This window comes from Copidosoma floridanum, unplaced genomic scaffold, assembly GCF_036245765.1.
Source record: "Copidosoma floridanum isolate Cflo_tuat_1 unplaced genomic scaffold, Cflo_Japanese_pri ptg000004l, whole genome shotgun sequence".
NCBI classification, from domain to species: Eukaryota; Metazoa; Arthropoda; class Insecta; order Hymenoptera; family Encyrtidae; genus Copidosoma; species Copidosoma floridanum.
The window spans coordinates 29,797,325-29,821,359 of NW_028321881.1; the positions used below are offsets into that span (position 1 = coordinate 29,797,325).

General features: G+C 34.8%; 2 protein-coding genes and 1 long non-coding RNA gene across 4 annotated transcripts in view; 2 read left to right on the forward strand and 1 right to left on the reverse strand.

Moving 5' to 3' along the window:
* LOC106639710 (U7 snRNA-associated Sm-like protein LSm10) overlaps positions 1-13,114 on the reverse strand; it is a 153,188-nt gene extending 140,074 nt beyond the window's left edge. For both annotated transcript variants that reach the window (XM_089598002.1, XM_089598001.1), the window contains exon 1: positions 12,892-13,114. In XM_089598002.1, coding sequence (XP_089454128.1) covers positions 12,892-13,037 — 146 coding nt within the window. In that variant the 5' untranslated portion in view covers positions 13,038-13,114. The remainder of the gene's footprint in view (positions 1-12,891) is intronic.
* LOC149375803 (uncharacterized) lies at positions 1,848-2,696 on the forward strand. Its single transcript, XR_016293612.1, has 3 exons — positions 1,848-1,924; positions 2,489-2,526; positions 2,670-2,696. It is a non-coding gene; the product is annotated as an uncharacterized LOC149375803 (long non-coding RNA).
* A 1,835-nt stretch (positions 13,115-14,949) lies between the features above and the next one.
* On the forward strand, positions 14,950-16,211 carry NHP2 (NHP2 ribonucleoprotein). Its single transcript, XM_014353465.2, has 3 exons — positions 14,950-15,331; positions 15,412-15,484; positions 15,800-16,211. Exons 1-3 carry the CDS (start codon positions 15,157-15,159, stop codon positions 16,029-16,031), a joined length of 480 nt encoding a protein of 159 aa, XP_014208951.2. The 5' UTR covers positions 14,950-15,156; the 3' UTR covers positions 16,032-16,211.
* Positions 16,212-24,035: the final 7,824 nt, after the last annotated feature.

A 24,035-nucleotide genomic window follows, 5' to 3' on the forward strand; every position in this document is an offset into this window, starting at 1 on the left:
GTATCATTTGATTTTTAGCTGAACAGGACGAGCTACAGTTTGTTGTTACTAGTAGTGTCATTGTTAGGTAGGTGAATTTGCTTGATGTAAAGATGCTAAGGGTCAAGATTTCCTAAATTGTCCAAGAATGAGGTAATTCTGGTTGACCTAGAACTATTTAGTACCTATAGGTGGACGTGTAGTAGCTACTAAGTATAATTTTTTTGAAAAAAGTTGAAATTATTTTGTAGGTACCGAATGGATAAAATAAGTTACTCTCATCCATAAGACGTAAAAAAAATCTGGCATCTTATTGGATGGGGCCTGATTCGTGGTGGAAATTTAATGACGGACCAGAACTGATATTTGAATACAAAACAAATTACTAAAATTATGCACAAATTTTATTTTCCGGCTGATCCAGTCAGGTTGTTTTTCAAAGGTTTGCTTGATTATCTAATAAAAATTGTTATTTGGCTAACTAGGATGTGCATTTAATTAATCTCAATTTCCTGACAGATTGTATCAATTCATGTTGTTGGCAAACAAACTCTGTAAGTTGTTAAATGACTATGACTGGGATTGACTCACCTGAAATACAGTTCATAATATATTCCGAGTGACAGAACATCACAGGATTTACCCTTCGACTCTGGTCCTAGACACACATACTGCTATTATGAAAGAAAAGCCATCGATTATGAATACGGAATCAATCAAATAAAGTTTCCTTCTACAACTCTAATTTTTTTATATCTTTTAATGACCATCAATGTGGAATCAAGGTACGGAATTTCTCCTACAAGAAAAAATCGGATATGAAATTCCATACCTGACATTATTTTGGCTTTCCCACTAGGAAAAAAAAATTACACGTGTTATATTATTCCTAGTAGCATACTAAGATGAAAAAAATGTTATTCAACCATATCAAAGCATACAATATTCCAGGATCTGAATTTTTTAGTTGATGATTCTATTCAGCTTACTTGCCGTTTATTCTGATTCATGATGTAAAATGATTAGAATTATACATTGTTATTACTGATTGTGCTTTTAAAAATTTTTCCTTTTATGATCATTGTTTTTCCAGGCTAGATAAACTAATTTCATTCCTAAAAAATCGTGAACTTCCCACCCTTGTCAACGTAATGCGTTTTCGAGGTAAAACTATTTTAACATAAAATTTGCATTTTAACATTCAATGGTGTTGTGTGTTGCATAAATAATAAAGGCTTTTACACTTTAAAGTGGAATAATTTTATTTGTAAATTTTTATTTTACAGTTACTATCAATAAAACCGTCGATTGGTTATAATTAAAAATATAAACAAAGAAATAATTTCAAATTATTTCACATTACAGCGAGATTTAACTTTTAAGTAGAAATAAATGGCAGATTTTAACCGAACAAAACTTATTGGGTGCATAATGCATATTATATTAAGGTAATAAAAGAAAACGTAGCTTAAGTTTAATGCGTCAGAGAAAACAGTAAACACTGCGCCCTGTGGTGCAAGGTGCAAGTGGAACAGTGGCTAGTACTTCAATCGCTTAACAACGCAATTTAACACTAAACTCCGTTTTTATATTTGCGTGGATTTAACTTTTCGATATTAATTTTCAGTCATTATGATCAACATCTTGCATTCTAATATTGCACTTTAATAATGGTTCAGAAGGTGCAAGTGTGGAGCGGTCCTTAACCTCCTCACTCCAACTCCTCAGCGGACTCCAAAACCAGAAATTTGTTTATTTTATTAGGTATTAAAGTACTGTACGCATACTTATTACTTTTTGCTGAGGAGCTTCAAAAATAAAAAAACATAGTGAAAGTGTGCAAGAGTATGTAGCGGATAACGTTCTTAATTGCATCAGTATACGTAATACTAAAAATCTTGTACTCTGTCATATAACAATATTGTTTACGTAGTACTTTTAATAGGTGAGTATGCATACACTACACTTTTTTCTTAAGATAACATTCACCTTTTAATACTACTTAGTAGTACTATTGACACATATTAATACTAAATAACTAATATTAATGATATTTACATAGATATGTGCTCCAAATTCGTTCAAGTATATTTACAAGTAGTTTTTAACCTAAGTCACACTTAACATACACAAGTGAGTGTATCTTCACACTACAATTGTCAACTTTTTTTCTATCCTTACAAAGATCATTTCTCTCTTCCCATAAACCAAGTATTGACCTGCAAAATGCCACATAATGTTCGTAATCTTGTATGTAGCTAACTACACCTGTCAGCACAAATAAATTGTCATTAATGTTTAGTTGCACTGGTAAGACATTTAAATTTGTAGTTGTGTTTGCAGTGTCAATACCATATTTATCTTCAGCCCAAAGAGATTTTTGATATGCAACTTCAGTGTCAATAATTAAATATGATCCCAGCTTGTAATTGAGTGTAACTCTCACTTGATTACATTGAATACATAGCTTTTTGCTCTCTCAAAAATGTGCTAATAATTTTTTTTCCAGATTGCTGTAGTTGTCAAACCAAGCAATTTCACCATTAGGTAAGGGTACTAAAAATTTTTTCATTGTATTGGGTGACCACACTTTGCACAATGAACGTTTTCCAAAAAACTTTCGCATCCACTCATTAATCCTTCAATCAATGTACTTATGTTGCATTTACTGTCAACTTCACCATTTACAGTTTTGAATAATGACGACAACAAGTAAGCTCGAGATGTATATAGTTCAACGTTCGGCCCATTGACAGCATACCTCATCAGCGTTGTCGGATAGCACAAATTTTGAAGACTTTTAATTTTATTCTGCTTGTCTTCGATAAAACATCTAAAAGCCTTGGTTTTGTAGATACCATTGCTTAAAACTTCTGTAAGTGAGTCAAATGGACACGTATTCATAAATCTGATAGGATTACTAAAGACTTTTCTGGCATTACAATTTTGTCCATTTTTAATGACTGCCTTAATTTTTTTAGCACAGTTTTTTGGTCGTTGCAAAAGCAAGGAAAGTTGTAACTCTGGTGTAAGGTATGTACCTCTTGAATGTATCGGATTGTCACTTATTGGATTGGGATTACACGCAGTCTTAATTCCATCATGCTTTAATGTCTCGATCTCCTTCTCCATATTTGCAGTCTCTTTTAAATTAATATTGCCACACTCAGAAGTTGAAGATGATAAAATACTTTTTTCATTAAAATCAATTATACTCTCACTTTTCTCAATATCAATCAGCTCGCTGCTATTACCTAATTCGGAATCACCACTTTTTATAACTGGATTTTTGTTTTTCCATTCCTCAATAGCATACAAATGATCAGTATCCACTGGTGGAGTATCCTTTTTTTTCAATGTAACTACAGTGGAAGCTTGATGGTTAATTATTTGAGACCGAATGATTTTAAATTCTTTATTCATTTCTTGAAAATGTTTTGTAAGAGCACATCTAATCTTTCTGGTGTTTTGTTTTTAAGTATATACTTTTTGAACTGTTGAAAGTATGTTTCAGATCTAGCAGAAGTGGCAACGACTCTTGTATTTTCGAAGTATGAGTTCATCACATTTGTCCAGTACGGAAATTCTTTGCACAAAATCATCAGGTGATCGCCAAAAGCAGGTAAAAAGTAAACGTTTTCTTGATCCAGATAATCTAAGCTGCTGTTATGATCAGAGGATTTCACACTACATCGAATATTTTGTATAAATTAATTCACTACAGTTTTTACCTTTTTGTTTTTATGATTTTCATCAATGTATTTAAAGTCATCTTTAAAATTGTTTTCAGAATTTTTTGTGGCATCACAATTTACAGCATCATCGAATTGATAAGTATGAAGTCTTTCTTTTACAAACTTAAACGCTTTTGCACACTCATCATTATAAAATATGTTATAGCACAATGTAAATATGTTGCTTAAAAATAAAGTAAAGTTTTGTAAATTTTCTACAACAGACATGAGTCCAACACATCTCTTATATATTTCTTTGACTTTAGATACAGCGTGATTTTTTAGACACGACCATTTTACAACTGCATGAATGAGATGGGCTATATCAGTTCTCAGTTGAGTATTTAGCTGCAAGTATGTATTTCCTAACAGAATCAATAAACAATACTCATTATACATATTGAATGATATGTTGTTGAATGCCATACAGATGCCGTGTTGTAGAGCCTTGCCCATATCTGTCACTACATTTCTGGGTAACTTGGCACCGGATGCCTGCCATTCTCTCAGCCAGTAGCAAAGGAAGTTGCTGTTATGTTTTTCGGACAACACTTGAGTTAGAGGAACAATGGTTTTACCAATGTACGTACACAGCACACTCAAAAAAATATGACCACTTTGCCGCTAGGAAAAGTGATTTTGAGGGCTACAGAGCTAGTTGCATCCAAAGACAGTGGGTTATCGAGCAGCTCCAAAGTATCATTATGGATTTCTAATTGTTCTTTAGACCAGTAAGTGACGTAGACTTTATTGTATCCAATGTTCTTGATGTATGCACTCAAAGTTGGATCTTTTGTTTTAAGTCTATCCACTGACTTGAATATATCTTCTCCTCTTACTAAGCCCAAGCTTTTATACTTAGCTTCTTGACCAGCTTTGCGGTAAGTTTCCAGATCGTACACAAACGGAGATGCACAGTCATTATATGACATTTGATTATCTGCCTCGTCTAATCTTACTTCTCTTGGTGTTTTTGTTTGTAATTTACTTTTTACTCTTTCTCTCTCTGGACCTGCTAAGCGTCTTTTATTATTATGTAATATTCCTTTGGAGTCGTTGGTGAGAATTTGAAAATATACATCTTCTCCATCGATAGGTTTTAGAAAGCACCTAGCTACTAAATAGTTTTTACATTCCTTGCAAAAACCCTCCAAAAAAATAAAACATGTATTTCCTACTCTTTGGTTTTTAAAATTGAAGCAGCAGGGCAATTTTTTGGCTTCATACACAACTTTGCTAATGACATCTGCCCATCCTCGTTTCAAAACTTCTACAACCCTCTGGTTGGCATACACTTGAGGCACAGGTTTGATAATGTCATACTCAGTCGAAGAAAGTTTTACTGAAAATTCAATTTTCCGTTCATCGATTATCAAACTCCATTTAATCTTTACATCCAGGTAATCACTATTATCACATTTTTCATCCGATGAACTCGTTTCTTCAATTTTACGATTGTCTTTAACAGACTTTTCTTTTTTCTCGGAATTTTTATTTAAATTTTCTACCATAAGATTTTTATTTTCCAAGTAAAAACTTCTAATACCATGTCTATCTCCATAAACCATAAGGTATAAATTTGTAATGGTAATTTGTTTCTCAAAATGTTCAGTTAAATCTTTCCACACTTTATCACTTCTGCTTTTTAATCGACACGTATCATCAAAGATATCAAATTCAAGGATTTTTTTTTAATTTCATCGGGAGGCACAGCAGGCTTTGGGCCAGGCATTTTTAATTAATCAATTCAGTCAAGTTTTTCAAATATTCACCTAATAGTAGTAACTTTCCAAAATACTAATCACTTTACACCGCAATACTACATTTTTCACATGCTATTAGCATTTTCAATAGATTGTAGATATTTGCAAGTTGAAACGTGTCTATACCAGTAACCGTCTTGAAAGCTTAGAAAAATTTAGGTATATTTACAAAAATGTTTTAAATATCACTTATTATTAACATATTGATGCTATTTATTCAACAAAACATGATAAAATTTTGAATAATATAAAAAAAATAGAAAGTGCTGGCCCATGAAAGCTTTGCTAATCAATCCCCCCGACTGCGGTTCGTTTATTTATTTTTTATGATTTTCTAATAAAAATGAAATTTCGTAATTTTTACGGTAGTTGGAATAATTTATATTTTTAATATACCAACTTTGAAAATTATTTTTATATTTTTCAACATCTTATGTTTGAATTCTTTCGCCTTCTGTATTCCAACCAATCACAAACGTAAAATGGAAACTTTTGGACTTTGGAGTCTTAGGCTGCACTCACCAAGTCTAAAGTACTTAGGTTTATAAGATCCGGACAAATAAAAACTTTTCATAGCTAGTTTTATAAAGAACTTCTGTTGAAATATAGTTTATTCATCGTATGAAACGTCGTATATTATTTAAAAACTATTATGTTAACATGAAACAGTTAGTAAGTCAGAGTCACTCAGAGATTCCAACAAGTATATATTTACTTTATCTCGCTTATTTTACATTAAATAATAGTAAATACAATATTGCTCTTGTGTTTATATTTTTTTTTCTTCATTAATGGGATTTTTTTGAAACACAATCTCTGATAGAACTCGAACATAGTTCAAATTTTGCCCGGGTCTTAGGGTGCATATATACATGAGGTCTTGAACTTCTAGGACCAGCCCCTATGCCCCTGTAAGTGCGACAAAGAGAGTATGTGTTATTGCTTCTCACTCGCCCTCACACGGGCTTATGGCTAGTCCTGGAAGTTCAGGACTCCATGTATACGCAGCCTTAGGCTATCATAATAATAATAATAATAATAATAATAATAATAATAATAATAATAATAATAATAATAATACTAATAATAGTAGTAGTAGTAGTAGTAGTAGTAGTAGTAGTAGTAGTAGTAGTTTTTTTTTTTTTGTGGAGGGAGGGAAAATGCATTGAGGCACACAGCAGGGACAGCGGTAGTGTGGGACTCGGTGGATTTTTTTTCATTAGACCACTCATATCAACTAAACCCCCCCCCCCTTGCCGCACGGCTTTTAATCCACCCCGGGACCGCGTTAGCATTACATTAGGGTGGAGCCACCAGGGAGACCATCGCGTCTCACAGCATTAACGAGCTAGCTCGCCACCATTTGCTAGAGGTGCTGATGCTCTCGAGTCCTAAAAAGGACTCGGGGTCCCTGAGTACCAGCACCTTGTCTAGCGCTTCATAGTAGGCCGCCTACTTAGCCAGCACCACTATAAGCTTAAAGCTTTCCCTTGCTGATAGGTAAGAAGTACCCAGTGCAGCGTGGGTCCACATAAGCCTGTCTTTCAACTTAAGGCCTTTCTGCCTTATTTTGATCCTGCTTGGGCCTTATCCCTGGCCTCTTTTAAGGCTCTTCTAAATAGAGGGCAGCTTCCGCTGCCTGCTTCGTGCTTGTTGTCCGTTGTTGGGCAAAGGAAGCACCGTGCTGGACCTAGGCACTCTTTCTTCCGGTGGTTTGTGCTTCCACACCGGAAGCAAAGCTTGGATCTGTTTTCTTCCTTACAGTTGCCCGAGACGTGTCCATATCCCAGGCATTTGTAACATCTTGCTACTTCGATTCTTCTTCGAATTCGGCAGCTTACAAAGCCAACTCGTGATCTGCCTTCCTCTTTTACTTGTCTGGCAGTTGTTTCGTCCACCTTGATAAAAGCCAGCCTCTGTCCTCTGGCATTTGGCTTTAAGAGAGTTACTTCTGGCTCCTGGCTCTTAAGTCCAAAAGTCCTAGCAAAAGCCTTTTTGACCTCATCTTTCTCTACAATGGCATCCAGGTCTCGGACCTCTAAAGTCACTTTTCTGCTGCTTATTTTGACAGTACCTTGTCCGGCTACCGACTTTTCAATTTGCTGTGAGAATGCCGTAGCATTCTCTACACCTTTGGCCTTAATAAGTATGTCTCCTTTTTTTGTAGTGACAACACTTTGTATTGACACGTCAGTCTTATCGGGGTCAAAATTCGCCTTCATCGTCTTCAGCACCGTTGCAAAGGTCTGTCCTCCAGCCATCTTCACCACTACTGATGTTGTGGCGTCCACTTTTTTCTTCTGGCTTGTTTTGTCATTCAGGGGAATTTCTTCTTGTTTGCCACTACCTGTCTTCTTTTTCTTTAAAGACATAGTATGCTGGCGTTTTTCAGGGCTTTCCGATGGGCTCCGGTTTCTCTTGCTTCGTTCTATTTCCTTTAAGGCAGTGTTCAGGGTTCGTTTCTGTACATGCCGTCGGAAATTATCTCGCCTTTTTTCCCTCCACTGCAGGGATTCAAATGACGACTTTCAAGCATTGGTGTACAAATCTTCTTCAGTAAGCCAGCGTTTTCTTAGCACCTCTGCCTCTTGAAGATGCTTAAGCGCCGCTTTGAGCCCATTTTTAACAGCGTTCGCTGTGTTGCCGTACTTGTCATTAATCAGTTGTAGCGTCTCTGTAATGTCATTCGTTGCTGATTGGACTTTATCAGCAACTTGCTGTCGCTTTACTCCCAGCCTAGTGGCACTTTCTTCTAAAGAGGCAAGCTCTTCCTGGGTCTGGTTGCTAAATAATGACACGTTGCTAACCTCGGTGTCGTTAGTGCCTATACTCGACAGGCTTCCTCGTCGTCCTTTGTCTGTAAAGAAAGGCCATGGAACATTTAGCAGTCCCTGTTGGCCATGAGATACGTCTTTGTGGCCCCCCCCCCCAGAATCCGTGGGGCCTGCGTCAGTCATCCGGGCTTTCACCGGATCGGAACTGCCGGCGGATTCCCTCAGAGAGGTTACCGCCTGGGGTACTAGTTTTGCATCGACGTTTTTCATTGTGGCATTTTTTTAGTGTCGTACTGACCCGCGAAGGCCAGCACTACCCTTTTTTCTAGAAATAAGTATTTGGAAAGGGTTAAAATCAGGGCAGCAGCCCTCTCTGTCACCAGAGAAGACCGCTACTTGCTCGGGCCGGCCGGGAGTCGCCACTCTCCCTCAGTCCTACCCACGGAGACTGCCCTGGCGTTGAGTAACAAGTGTAAAAATGGTGTTCGTGTGTAATGTATGTGTTTGTTGGTACACAACGGTCATCCCAGTGAGACGAGCGATAGGCGTACAGTCCCGAGACCGCGCAGACAACCCAACAAAACGGGCTGGCGTAAGGCACTAAGGTGCCGCCATATAGCCTCCTCAGTGGTAGTAAGCCTAGATTAGTCGGCCCACCACGTCTTTTTCGTTCATGAGGCGTACAGCCATATTAGATGTGGTTACCCAGGATTACCCGGGCCTCATCATCCGGCTTTACCCGTCACCGGGCCCCCAACGCAAGCCCGGAAAAGGACCCGCCACACGCAACCCAGAACAATCCGTAAGTGTTCCTGTGTTTGTTTAGTAAGAGTGTGTGATGCATGTATCTGAGAAGAATGTTTTAACCGCCGCTTACTTCTATACACGACGGGTGCTAGTTTTTGTTGGCCCGCATCAAGCAATGGAGTGCCACCCACGGAAGCAGCAAAAAGCGAAGACCAAGGAGCACAAGCAGAGCCGGCCCATGCATCCACACCGATGGAGGCATGGGGCAATAGTCCCCCGTCCACATCGCCGCAGATACACACGCCAACGCCACACACGCCCCCCGATCCACGCCCCCGACCACCACCAGAGAGAGCCACCCCAGCTGCCCATCGTTACCTCTTATTACAAGAGGATGCCCCTATCCGCCACCCGGGGAAGCGCCTGACAAGGTGCTGTCTACTTCTGCAGTAATCAAAAGATAAGTATTCAGCCGCACGGTAAATTGAAGCAAGTGAAAATAAACCCCATGCTCGGAGCTGCTTCAACTTCCCTGAATTCTGCTTTCTCAACTTGAGTCTGGCCTCATCGAACGAGGTCACCCTTTAGGGAGGATCGAGTTACTATGATACTGCTGGGGTATTGCAAATCCTGGTTACACGGAGCACAAACATCACAGCAATAAAGCTGTAAGCTGTCTTCTGTCAACCATTTGAGATAAAGGTTATATATGTACCGTCGTTGGTGGGAACAAAGGGTGGACAGTTTGTAGAGATACTTATTATAATTTTAATGTATATCCGTTATTGTTATAAGGAATAAAAATACTGTGTTTTTAAATCAGCTGAGAAAATTACTTTTTGTATACAAACAAAAAATTAATTGTAATAGATTTCACTAGCATTATTTATGTTTTGGTGAAATTGCAGGAAAAGACGTTTATTTACATAAATAAGTAAACGGAACATACCTAATTTTAAAAACTAAGATGAACCATATCTCTGAGGCTCAATCGCTGCTCTGAATAAAAAGTAGTAAGTAAAAATATTTAAAAAATGCATTTTAAAGAAACATGCTAAAGAGTTAAAATCCTGGCTTTTTCATATACGCATGTAATTAATTTTTTTCAGAATAATAAAAAATACTTATATTAAAGATGTACAAATATTTGTACATAAAGTAATTAACATTTTTATTCTCACTTTGAACGTCTACAATTTTTTTCTTTCTTTAAATCTCTTCTTAAACGCAACTCAAGTCCAAAGCTTGAAAGAATTACAAGCATTTATTTAATTGTTCCATGAGCACAGCTTCTTTAGCGCGCATGTATACCATCGCTACCATCACTTTTTGCAACGAAAAACTTCAATATTATTTCGTCTTTTAGTCCTCCACATTGCTTATACTGTCTTTGCTCTTCTAGATGACTTTCGTCTTTTATCTGTGTGCTAACATCTCATCACTAAAACTGAACTCAAACTTGTTGATTCTCTTGATCGATCTTGTACATCTAGAGTTAATAAAAAAAGATGATGGCAGTATCGTCACAGAAACAGCCAAGATGATATTTATATAAACATTGGTATCTTTGTAACAAAAACAAAGACGCCCTTGATGAAGCTGTTTAATAACTTGTAGGACACCAATTTGAAAAAGGTGCTAACACATAAACCCAAATTCTGCTCCCATCACCATAGAGTTGGCTAGACTAGTCAGTAGTCACTATAACTTAATTAATAAGACATTCCTGAAATCGTAATTTGACACAATCATTTTTCCAGCATAAAATGCACAAGTGTAGAAAAATCAGTATATACAACTCATTTGTTAACTAGTTATAAAACTGTTTACTGTTTTTATTAGTTAATAAATTTTTTCCATCTGATGTAAGTGAATTGAAATAAGCAGATGGGTCTGCATCTGCAGGTAAACTTTCTCACCCAGCGCTGCCTTTTGACACAAAACCTGATCTTGATCTCCATGCCGACATTTAGCATACCCTTAAAAGTATTTTTACCAGCTATATGAGTAAATGAGTACATCAAATTTGAGGTAGTCAACTTTGCAACCTAGCATCATGGTTAATGTAAAGTATATGTGTAAAATATGCAGAATGTATCAATGCCATGAAGCAGACAGAGCAGACTGCACCACTTTTCTTGTACATATATATGTATAAAATTTGTATTTCTATTTGAACTGTTCAAATTGAGCATGTGCTTTTTTTACAAATTCCTAATTGATAAGTAAGTCCTTATTATATATAAAATACGAAAGCAGAGAGTAAAAGTGCATGAATGTTTTATGTTTGTTTGAGAATTTTTTAAACTTTCCCACCCAAGGCTTGACGCCCTCTATAAGCGATGTCAACAGCTGGACATGCGCAGTGCATGAGTACTCGTAGCTACAATACGGATTATTCCTATTAATTGATTTATTCATTAAATAAGGTTGTGCAGATAGAAATTTTGATTGTGCAATTAAGTTCGGATAATATGCAGTTTATTAAAACTGTGTGCAGTTGCAAATATGCCTTTGTTGCCGAGATTTCACTATCCAACTGCGTCCTGCGAATCGCAAATATTTTTTTATTTTTTTATGCAAAATTGAGGCATGTGCAGATCCAATTATTTGCATAAATGAAATGTGCAGATAAAAACACGTCGCCTAGTATTTTTTTTATTGCATAAGTCGATAATTTGCGTTCTAGCTTCCAGATGGTCTACTGCGTGGCTCTACAGAGCTTCAGATTGCAGTCAGCCTTCTAACGGTGATATGCTTATTGTAAACTTTCTTGAATAAAGTTACTTTAGTTTCATTTCGTGCCCCCCCCCTTGATTATTCCTAAGATGAGCAATACAAAAAGAATTTTTTTAACAATTATAAATCTTTGTCAAGCATTATCCCTTAAAGCCCTCAAAACATGCCAGTGTTTGTAAAATGACTCATACATGCGAATAAAGACAAGCAAGTACATGGTACGAGGCCTAACTCACAGCCCTCCTTCCGGAAATTAGGTGATTTATCAGGTAATTTCTCATGCCACAATCTCATCTGTCAAGATTTTCAATTTTTTTGTATTTTTTAGTATTTCTAATTGTATTATGCGTGATTTAAAAAATTTTGAACTTCAATTGTTTTCTTTAAATTTGGATTTAGAAATTTTTTTGGAAAAATGGTGAAAAAATTTTGAGTTAAAAAAAAAAAGGTCTTAAACTGACTAAGAACAGAAAAAAACGGTTTAGAAGAAAGAAAAATCACATGATATTTTGGTATGAGAAATCATCTGATGTTTCACCTGATTGCCGAAAGGAGGAAGCGTTGTTTCCATGTATCAATTAATTGATTGATTCTGTCATGCTAACAATTGGGATTACTAAAAACATCCCTTTGTTCCTTTTTTTATTTTTCCGTGATTGCAAATATTAGCTATTTACTTTTTAATTTTGATTGAAATTAGATGCTGCATATTTCTTAGCATATAAACACACATGTAAGGGTACTTATGTATCTTACTTTAACGCTGCTTTTCTCCATATTCCGTTTAAGCAGCTTCACTTATGCAGCAAACGATTTAAGTAACGAAAAATGTAATTATGCCCACGAATTTGTTTCTTACCAAAACGTCAGTTTACATGCACGTAAAAATTAAAGTTATCGATTCACCCTTACCAGTAAGCTTACGGGAGCTTGAGAACTAAAATGTTGTAATCCTTTAAATTTTTACGTACCCGTAAGCTGACGGGTAAATGAGGCTAAATTCGTAACCTGTCGTGTGTCTATAACAATACGTATGAGCTTTTGAGAAAGATGTTCGTTCAGGAATGAAGTCATGCACTTGCATATTTATCTGATTGTAATCTTAATATCATCCGATATTTGATCTTAAGTAAGCAATAATACAACTATACAGACCCATCAGTTTGCTCAACAACACCGCAAATAGATGCTTCATTGCGTAACTCCACCGTGGTTCTTTCACCTTCGACGGCCTTTAGTAAAATAGCGAGAGAATTATAGAGAAAAAACCTCTCTTTGCTCGTAGAAACATATGAATTCATGATGAACGGATCTGTCAGCTAGGAGCAGGGATCAGGATGCCATATAAAAGAGATCAGTATACCAAACGAAAGGGCCCTTGCACACATTTGTGTTAAGTGCTAGGAACAACCCGACCAGAATGTGGTCTGGGATGATTCCGATTTCTGTGGCGCTAAGCTATATATATAGATATGTTTGGTTTTTGGATAGTAAAAGACAGAAATATCGGGCATCGGGCGCCACAGAAATCGGAATCATGCCTGAGACTTGTGAAGTTGGCACCCGTAAATATTAAATATTAATATTTTGCACTCATTCAAGACTTAAACGATTTCTCCTTACTTTCGGATTAATTCTCCACTTGAATTTTTATTTGCGGATCAATAGTTTGCGAGATATTGGCAAAATAAAAAGTCGAAAATGGGCGTGGCGCTAAAGTATAAAAAACTTTGTTGTAAGTGCTAAATTGGGTTAAAATCCAATTCTACCTGTACGATTCGATTTCTCCTCATTTGCGGAATACGTAGGTATATAAATTAATGTAATTAAAAGTCACAAGGTTTGTAAATAATAAATTTACTTACTGAGTGAGAGAATCTAGTAACTTTTGTCTAGTGACTTTTGGTCCAGTGCTCCGTTCCTATAGTTCGGTACACGTCGTTTCCTCCGTACAGCGGGTTCTACAAAATATTTATCAGAATAGAAAACTTTAGTAGGTATTAATCTATTAATTATTAGTTATGAGTTGTTCAGCTTTTGGGTCGATACACACACACATACATACATTACATACTTTAAACTCAAGGAAAAATTTATTCGTCATTAGGTACCGATTTTTCATTTTAAGAATCTAATATCTTGAATCTATTGTGGCAAACACTGTGGACTGATATTTATTCATTACGCGCGAAATTTTAATATTTGTTGTTATTCAAGAAACAAATAACAACACAACTAAAAAATAGCAGTACAGCTATAATCATTACAAGACACAGCTAAGCACACAAGTAATAATTTTGTTTGAACAAGTTTTAGAAAACAGCTCAAGCATTCAAATTTCGCGCGCAAACGATTAATCAGGCGAATTGAAGATCAAGTTACCGACCAGTGGAAACAGATGAAAGTGACACAGGCTGTGTTCGCCTGAGGTTCTGTTTGTTATTAAGTCTGTTAAGGTCACGTGATCATTTATCATAAGTGCGAGGAAGACAGCATGATGTCACCATCTCAGTGTCTCACTCGCACTTATCATAAAGGATCACGTGACCTTAAAAGACTACAAACGGAGCCCATGCAAACAAAGCGCCAGTAACACATTGACAAGTACCTAATTTAAAAAAATGTTTATTAAATGGGCTTACACTAGATTGCATACTCATCGAAAAATATGTGTGTGTGTGAGTGTGTATTGACCCGAAGGTTGAATAACTTATAACTAATAATTAATAGAATAATGAAACGACATGTACCAAACAACAGGAACGGAGCACTGGACCAAAATTCACTAGACAAAAGTTACTAGATTCTCTCACTCAGCAAGTAAATTTATTATTTACAAACCTTGTGACTTTTAATTACATTAATTTATATACCTACGTATTCCGCAAATGAGGAGAAATCGAATCGTACAGGTAGAATTGGATTTTAACCCAATTTAGCACTTACAACAAAGTTTTTTATACTTTAGCGCCACGCCCATTTTCGACTTTTTATTTTGCCAATATCTCGCAAACTATTGATCCGCAAATAAAAATTCAAGTGGAGAATAAATCCGAAAGTAAGGAGGAATCGTTCAAGCCCTGAATGGGTGCAAAATATTAATATTTCATATTTACGGGCGCCAACTTCACAAGTCTTCGTCTTCCTCTGTCACTGACCGTGACCGTATACGCTTCCACTTACAGAAGAATATACAGTTCGCTTCCTCTATTACACTATCTCTATGGTGAAAACACGTCTAGTCCTAGCTCCTAGCCTGACCTATACATATAGGGATCCGTAACTATATCCTCTGTCTATTCTTATACCTCTATACGGTACGCATTACTTAAAATCTATTATCCAACGAACTGGAAGACAAGTATCACGAATCTTTCGATTAGCCTACAACGTCAATTTCAATACTGAAACTTAACAATAATGATGGAAGAAACGACGGTTAAAATGGAATTGGACCATGATACTCAGGATAACCTCGATCTATCAATAGTAAAAGAAACTAGCTATGAGGAGAAACTTCTAATTGCAAATGCCATTGCTCAGCCTATGGCTCCAAAGAAGTTAGCAAAAAAAATTTACAAATGTGTCAAAAGAGGTACAGTAGTAAACATATTGTATTTAACTGTTGTTTTGTTTAACTTTTAAAAAGTAACGCTTGTAATTATTCCTCAATAGCATCGAAAAATAAAGGTTGTCTTCGAAATGGATTAAAAGATGTTCAGAAACATATTCGAAAAGGAGAAACTGGGTAGGAATTGCACGATCTCTTGGTTTAAATTCACAGTTAACTAACATTTATTTGTTCAAATGCATGCTGTTTGTACTTGGACTAGAATTGAATTTTTTTTGCTTAAAGCTAATATAAAATTTCGTCATTTAAAACTGTCGCCGTACGTCACTATTTTTTTTCTTTCAATTTTCATGTGCTGATATTACTCATTAATTTTGAATAAGGGAGAGATTTTACAGAAGTTTGACAAAATTTTTTTTATCTGCATTTCATTTTCATCATATCGGTAAAACGTGAGTGTGAGGCACATAATTACAATTCCTTTTTTTTTAGAATTGTAGTTTTTGCTGGTGACGTAAATCCAATTGAAATCATGTGTCACTTACCAGTTGTTTGTGAAAACAAAAATATTCCATACTGCTACACACCATCAAGGCAAGATATAGGAGCAGCTCTTGGTGTAAAGCGGGGAAGTTTGATGGTTCTTATAAAAAAACATTCAGATTACAAAGATTTATATGAAGAAATTAAAAGTGCTATGGAAGTTCTTTCTTCACCGTTGTAATATACCTAATTTTATCATTTCTTTTCTTTTTAAAAGTTTCTGCTTTAATATCATTCCAACTAGTATGCTGAAAAAATTTTCATATGTTGTAATAGCACTCATTATCATGTCAAACAATTAATACTGTTGATAAAAGGAGAAACTTCGAGAATAAACTATTTTCTTATGAGGCCTTTTGTATATTATTAAATTGCATGTAAAAACTTGTAGCTAATATTAACAGTATGTTATGCCTCGAAGGTAATAAGAACAAGAGAATTATTGTGCATCAGGATTGAGCCAGGTATGAAAAACTGATACTTTCAACTGCTGGAGTGATTTTAAAGGAATATATAGGGATTATAAAAATAATAAATATTGATTAGTATATTACAAAATAGAATATTTTCTGGAGATATTGATTAAGCTAATCTTAAAACATGTGATTTGGTTGTATTACTACCCATGCTAAGAGCTCTGATAGTCGCGATGCTAGTGCAGTAATTACTGGGGTTGACCAGAGTAGAGACATGACATCCTTTTATTTCTGTAATTTGCTACTTTTTTATCAAGGTAGTTGCTACCCAGGCTGTCTGCTAGGTTTCAGCAAATTCCAATCTTCATTATAGTTCTTTCTCTTCTAAATTATTTCGGCTCCTCCAATACTCCTTACAATTCTCTACAAAACTTTTCTTCTCTTCCCGGAAAGTTATAGACCAAAAGCTGAGGCCCAAGGGTAGATGAAAATCTACATCAGCCACTGCTTTCACTATTACCAAACACCCTTGTGATTAATAAAAATCAAAAATATTTTTGTCATATTTAATTCTGGTAAAGTTGTGTTATAATTAAAGTAGTGCCATGTGGTCGATTTTATAAACTAGCCGCATCTTAGTCTATTGGAATGAAAACAAAGCGTTTCAGTCAATACGTGCCACTTGTAGTGGAATTACAATTAATTTTCTACCCAAAAGTCGACTTTCAAAATTGTGGAACCTCACAAAAGCAAATCACATCGCACTGCCTTGTCTGTCTACAAGTTTAGAAAGCATTTGTGTAATACAAAGCATATTGACATCAAGAAACTGGGAAACAATATATATTTTTTACGTCAATATTCTCATTCCAGTTGTTTCAGTGGCCAATTGTCCAATTCGGCAGTATTTACACAGAGAAAACTGACTAATTAGGTGAACAATGACTAGTGATTATTTGCGTGATTTAGAACGTGATTTGTTACAATTCGATAACGTCACGTAATAAATAACATAATTTTTTTGGCCTGGTAGGGCCCCATACCAATCAAATAACAGTGTGTTGATGAGTGCATGCAGCACATAAACAAATGTACAACAGCGTAGTATAATAGTTATGTTATAAGAATGACTAAAGTGTAAGTTATAAAGAATTGTATGTAATAAAGTAACTTAAATAAATTACAGTGTGCGTACATGCTTAGTAATTGAAAGTTACATTAACATAGTATTGAGATCAAGTGACTGTTAATAATATCAAATATTAAAAATTAAATATTAAATAGTGCTACCTCCGTAGAATGAGCTTTCTAGTTTACAAGAATATTAATGAAAAAGATAATGAATAAAATAAAATGTTATAATCTCAGTACCAGCGAATAAATAATTCAGGAGGCCGGAGAGTGATGTAGGCGATAGTAAGATTTGTCGGAGATTATTTTAAAAGTATGTGTACATGATGCTATTTAATCAACAATTCTTCTTTTTAGTTTTTTATTTATGTTATTTTTTTTTTTGGTTTTTTAAAACTATGAAAATATTAGCCTGCTTTAAAGATTCGTGGGTCAAAACATGGTTTATGAATAAAAGTAACAAGATGTACGTGAAAAAAAAGACAAGGGCACAAAAAAACTTACTTTATTAAAATACTAATACAGTAACTTAAATTTATATTCATTTAAAATATTTACATTATATATACAATAATATACATATATATATATATATATATATATATATATATATATATACATACATACACATTGGTTCTTAATTACTTTGTTGCATTTTTTACATAATGAAAGTTACATTAAAAAATTTTATATAATTTACTTTACATACAAGTAATACATGGTGAACGAAAAGAGAGCATAGTGATAGAAATTTTTGTAGTAATTTGGACACATTTAAGAGCTAAGAATTATAAATTATCTGAAAATAGAAAAACAAATTTTTTTGACTTTATTCCAAGGGCCTGAATCTTTGATCAGTCCATATTATCAAGACATGTCTGTTTATTCAACCATAATGGTAAATGGGCTTGTTTCTAGCATCAGGTGGCACTAGTGTGCTCATGTAAGATTTCCGTAGGCGTATACCTATATATTGAATGAAATCCATTCAATACATAGGTATAACCCTATGGAAATCATACATGGGCACACTAACGCGCCGTTTTAGTCGAAAGTTTTGATCTGTAACATTTTTTAGAATTTTTGTTCGAAGACTTAACTTTTTCTTCTTATAATTTTATCCGACGCTCTAGAGATCGTGTATACTGCTCACACTTGACTGAACAAAATGTTTGATTCAAAACATTTTTTTTTGTAACTCATTTTTATTTCGCTCAGACGCAGGGTTTTTTTGAGGTACAGCTAAATTGGACATGCCATCATTCATACCCTGGTAGCACAGTTAATGCAATTCTTATGCAATTCTTACGCAAAGTCTCGTTTAGTAAATAAATTACATAAGACGATGCTCGGTCTGTTTCCGCAGAATTACATGAATCTGCTGCTAGGTACAGGTGCAAGACACTTGCCCAAGAAGTGCACAAGATTTGCATTAAGTTACTTGCATTAATTAACGTTACTTGAATACACTCGCAAGTGCATCAGACGTGCACAAGAAGTGCACAGAGGTGCATGTGCATGATGCTTGCACAAGAAGTGGACAAGACGTGCATAAAGTTACTTACAATCATTTTTTTACTTGAACGCACTCACAAGTGCATCAAACGTGCACAAGAAGTGCAAAGGGGTGCGTATGCACGACACTTATGCAAGAAGTGCGTCAGAATTGTAAAAAGTTACTTGCATTAATCTTTCCAGTTTGGTGCACTTACAAGTCAAATCTGCTGTTCAAATGAAATATTGTTAATTAATTTTTTTTAAACGAACAGAACTTTTTTTATAAAGGAAAATAATATTCTACTTATATCTGCGATAATTGTGGCTTTGCGTGCCAAGTACAAAAACTATTTTGTAGGCTGAAGATAACCTTTTCAAAGAACAGATTTCCAAAACTCTATGAAACCCAAAAAAATAAAAATTTGTAAGTCCTGTAAATGATTATTTTTACAACCGAATCATTTACTTAGCATAGTCAAAATACAAAATAACCTTTATTTAATTTGTTACAATTGACGAATACTATTCCAAGATTTAATTCATGACATGCATACTCGGTTAAGGTTATTTGACAAAAAATACTAACCATTTGTTTTAAAATATTTTAAAGCTTAGTTGAAGTTTGTATATTATTGAAGTATAGAAAAAAAATTACTGGCAAATAAAATTTTTTACTTGAAAAAAAATGGAAAATAAATTTTCAAAATACTCAACACATCCATAAAATATAATCAATATATTTTTGCAATAAATTATCTTTTGCACGTAACGAATGGTAACTTATAGAGTGCAACTTACTTAATATACGTATTACACAATTCTTGCACACGTGCCCCTTAGCACTTCTTGTGGACGTTTAATGCACTTGTGAGTGCGTTATAGTGAAAAAATTAATGCAAGTAACTTTATGCAAATCTTGTGCACGTTTGCTGCACTTGCGAGTGCATTAAAGTACTATACATTAGTGCAAGTAACTGAACATACGTCTGACGAACTTCTTGCGCAAGCGCTGTAATTACGCGCCTCTGTACTTATTTTGCACATCTGATGCACTTGCAAGTGCACTAAATGGAAAAAATTAATGCAAGCAACTTTACGCAAGGCTGATGCACTTCTTGCGCAAGTGTCGTGCGTACGCGCCCCTTTGCACTTCTTGTGTACGTTCGATGCACTTGCAAATGCATTAAAGTGAAAAAATTAATGCAAGTTACTTTATGCAACTCTTGTGCACTTCTTGTACAAGCATCTTGCGCCCGAATCTTGCAGCAGATTGATGTAAATATGCGGAAGCAGACCGAGCATCGTCTTCCCTATTGTTGCAGTCCAATAAAAACCAATAAAAAATTCATTGATTTTACCATAGGATTTTTCTATTGGTTTGTTATCGGTATTTGCACCCGTAAATCCAAATAAAATCCGAAATGGTCAAAAATAGATTTTCTATATCATTTATTATAACTAGGACATGATTGAACAAAAATAAATTGACAAATTTATGTCATACCATCCGAATGGTAACACCAAAACGGGGGGACTAAAGTATTTTTTACAAAATTCTAATAAAAATTAATAACTAACTTTTCTTTCAATTTACATATAAAATACTCTAATCCCCCCGTTTTGATGTTACCATCCGGATGGTATGACATAAATTTGTCAATTTATTTTTGTTCAATCATGTCCTAGTTATAATAAATGATATAGAAAATCTATTTTTAACCATTTCGGATTTTATTTGGATTTACGGGTGCAAATACCGATAAGAAACTAATAGAAAAATCCCATTGTAAAATTTTATTGGTTTTTATTGGACCGCAACAACAGGGTTATGCAATTTACTTATGCATGTTTGTCCTACCAGGGTACTTTTACTGACATCCACCATTTCATAATTTAAATAAACCTCATTTGATTCACAACATTTCATCAATATTTAAGAATATATCTTTTCCAGCAGGGTACAATCAATCATTCAAATGTTTCGTTACACTAAACGATTCATTGTTTTTAAGAACATTGTAATGCGCTTCATTACTTTTTTTTGGTGGTAGTTTTAACCGGTATGCTATCGTTACCTGTGATTTTTTGTTGTCCTCGAAAATCAATTCCCATTGGTTGATCTGGTCCACTGGCTTCGATTGGTTTTTCTTGACGTTGGCTTTCTTATAGTTCCTTGTTTGCTGTGGAATCCGATATTTGTGGAATAATCTAAGGTTCTGCCGATTGCCAATTAATTGGAACAGCGGTGGCATGTAAGCGAATTTTTCCTTGGATATTTTGTATGAAATCATCCTTTGAAAAATGATTTGCACACACCCCTGCAGATCGTAATGAAGATGCCACCCAACGTTAAAGATTGTTGTTACCTAAGTATGCTAACAATATTTTGCGTTATTTTCGTACAGAAAACAAATAGAATGTGTTAAGCTGCTGTCAATTCATTCTTAAAAAGTTTTCTCAAAAATTACTTTTCTAGTTTTGCATTTAAGATAATAAATTCGAAACAAAGATTTCTTTTCATTTTAACGATAGTTATGTAAGCAATAATTTGCTCGAAAAGTTTGATAACGCACTCATTGCCCTTTAATATTTGAAGTGTTTTTAAATTTTTTAATTTTGTGATTGTGATCTTACAAAATATATAAATTTCCCTAATATTAACATGTACATCTAAACTTTTAATTAAAAATTTTTTTTTAAATCAAAAATTTTTTTTGGATTTAATTTTGTTTAAGATAGTCAATGTTGTTTATTTTCGTGAAGAAACGTTGAAAACATAAAACCAACATTTTTGTCTCAATCATGTACCTTAAACTACATAAAACATATATGTTTACTGTAGCCAAATTATGACAATTACTATCATTGTAAAATATCAAAACCTTACAAACATCAGTTTGCAAAAACCTAAACAATATACCATAACATTTAGGAGCACTATCTTTTCGATTAAAATATCGACATGTGCAATGGTCTACTTCTGGTTAGTTATTATGGTTACTTAGTAACAATAATAACCTTCGATTATATATCGTCAAGCAACCCCAAATCGATTCCGAAAAAAAATTTTTTGCTTGCAGCAAGAGTGGAGAAAATGATATTTTAGCAAGCATGGAAGTTTTGAAATCACTTGCTCCCTTTTTATCAAGCTGCGCGTGGAGAGCCACAGCCACCGCAGTGCCTTTCCTCCTCCACTGAAACTAGGAATCTGAAGTGCGTCGCGAAGACAGTAGTGATTGTTTTACCGGGATTTTATTAGTATCCGGCTGCATGTAGATCGATACTATTTTTATATGAAAATATAACTATTGAACAACAGCATGTGTAAGTTTCAACCAGATCGGTGTTAATAATTACCGGCTGAGAAATTGTAAGGAAAAAAAAAATTACCTTGGCTCCTGAGAATGCTAGGACTCTTTTTTTTTTTTTTTTTTTTTCATTCATAAAAAAATAGCAGCTTTTTAACAGCACAAAAGCGAATCCTGAAGACATTTAATTTAAAAAGTTATACCGTTTTATACGTGTTTCCAAAAGTAGTGTCTCTACAAAATCGTCACAAAATCAGTCGAAATAAATATTTTTATTTGAATTCCAAAGTGATACAATGAAATTTTGTGGCTTGGTTTGAAAGGTCTGACTGTTTTGTACAAGTCTTGGAACAGTTTGCAACTAACGGAAGAAAGAAATTGTCAAATGCTCAAAAAGTTTGACAACGCACTCATTGCCCTTTAATATTGTTAAAATGTTGTTAAATTTTTTAATTTTGTGATTGTGATTTTAAAAAATAAACAAATTGAACTATTATTAACAAGTACATCCAAATTTTTAAATAAAGATTTCTTTTAGAAATCATCAAAATTTTTTTTTGGATTAAAAAATTTCACCGCAGGGTCCAAAAAAAACTCCTTGAATACCATTTTCACGGCAAAACATTAATAATCCACTTTTACCCCCGAAATATGGAAGTTTTCAACAATCACTTGTTCTATAATAGGTACAGAGACAAGAAAATTTTTTATTTTATGCTCATATTCGTGTTTAGCGATCCAAAAAACCTCCGAGTAATAAGTCTCAACTGTCTACACTACAAATTTCCATAAAAGTCCGAGAGATGACGTTGACACTCTCCACCCTGGGCATCAGGTACCCAGTGTTGAGTGAGAAGGATATGATTTTGCATTATTTATCACTAGGACCCATATATAGCTACAGATCCTAGTGAGAAAAATGCAAAAGCTGAATAGGAGGAGGGAGAAGACCAGTCGTTCTCCCCAAATGTGACTGGCAAACTTGCGGGAAATTCAAATTGGCTATATAGAGCAAGACGCAAATCTCTAGATAACTCGACACAATTTTATGCACAATAACTTAATAAAGTAATCCCAAGCTATTTAACACAATGGGCCAATAAGCAGCCTCATAAGTTTGGATGGCTAATAAAATTTATGAATTAACAAAGGACGCGCCAATCCCCACACGACCCAAGGCACTTACTGGTTGCTTTGATTATTCATGATTAATAAAATAATAATGCAAGCGCCTATCCCCACACAACCCGAGGCACTTACTGGTCGTTTTGATTATTTACTATGAATAAAATAATAACGCAAGCGCCTATCCCCACACATCCAGGGGAGCTTACTGGTTGCTTTAATTATTTATGATTAATAAAATTATAACGCAAGCGCCTATCCCCACGAAACCAGGGGCGTTTATTGGTCGCTTACTTAATTTACTATATAACCCTGGTTGTGTGGGGATAGGCGCTTGCGTTATTATTTTATTTATAGTAAATTAAGTAAGTGACCTATAAGTGCCCTGGGTTGTGTCAATCTCAGAATCGAGTTCCATATCACGCCATAGGTTACATTCCAGATCAGAAAGTCCGTCTAGTACAAAGTCAGAATCTGTATCAAGTGAATCTTCATCTAGCTCAAGTGATGGTAAGTAAAAAAATTTATTAGCTCTGGTAATCAAATTAAAATGTTGATGATTTCAACTCGCATAATTGTGTGTGTTAAAGCTGAAGATGAATTTGGCCAATACTACACTTTTTTGAAAAAGTATAAAAAATCATTGTATAAAGATTACAAGAAAAGAGCACTCCTCGTAGTTCCAGGTATATAGCAACAAATATGTTT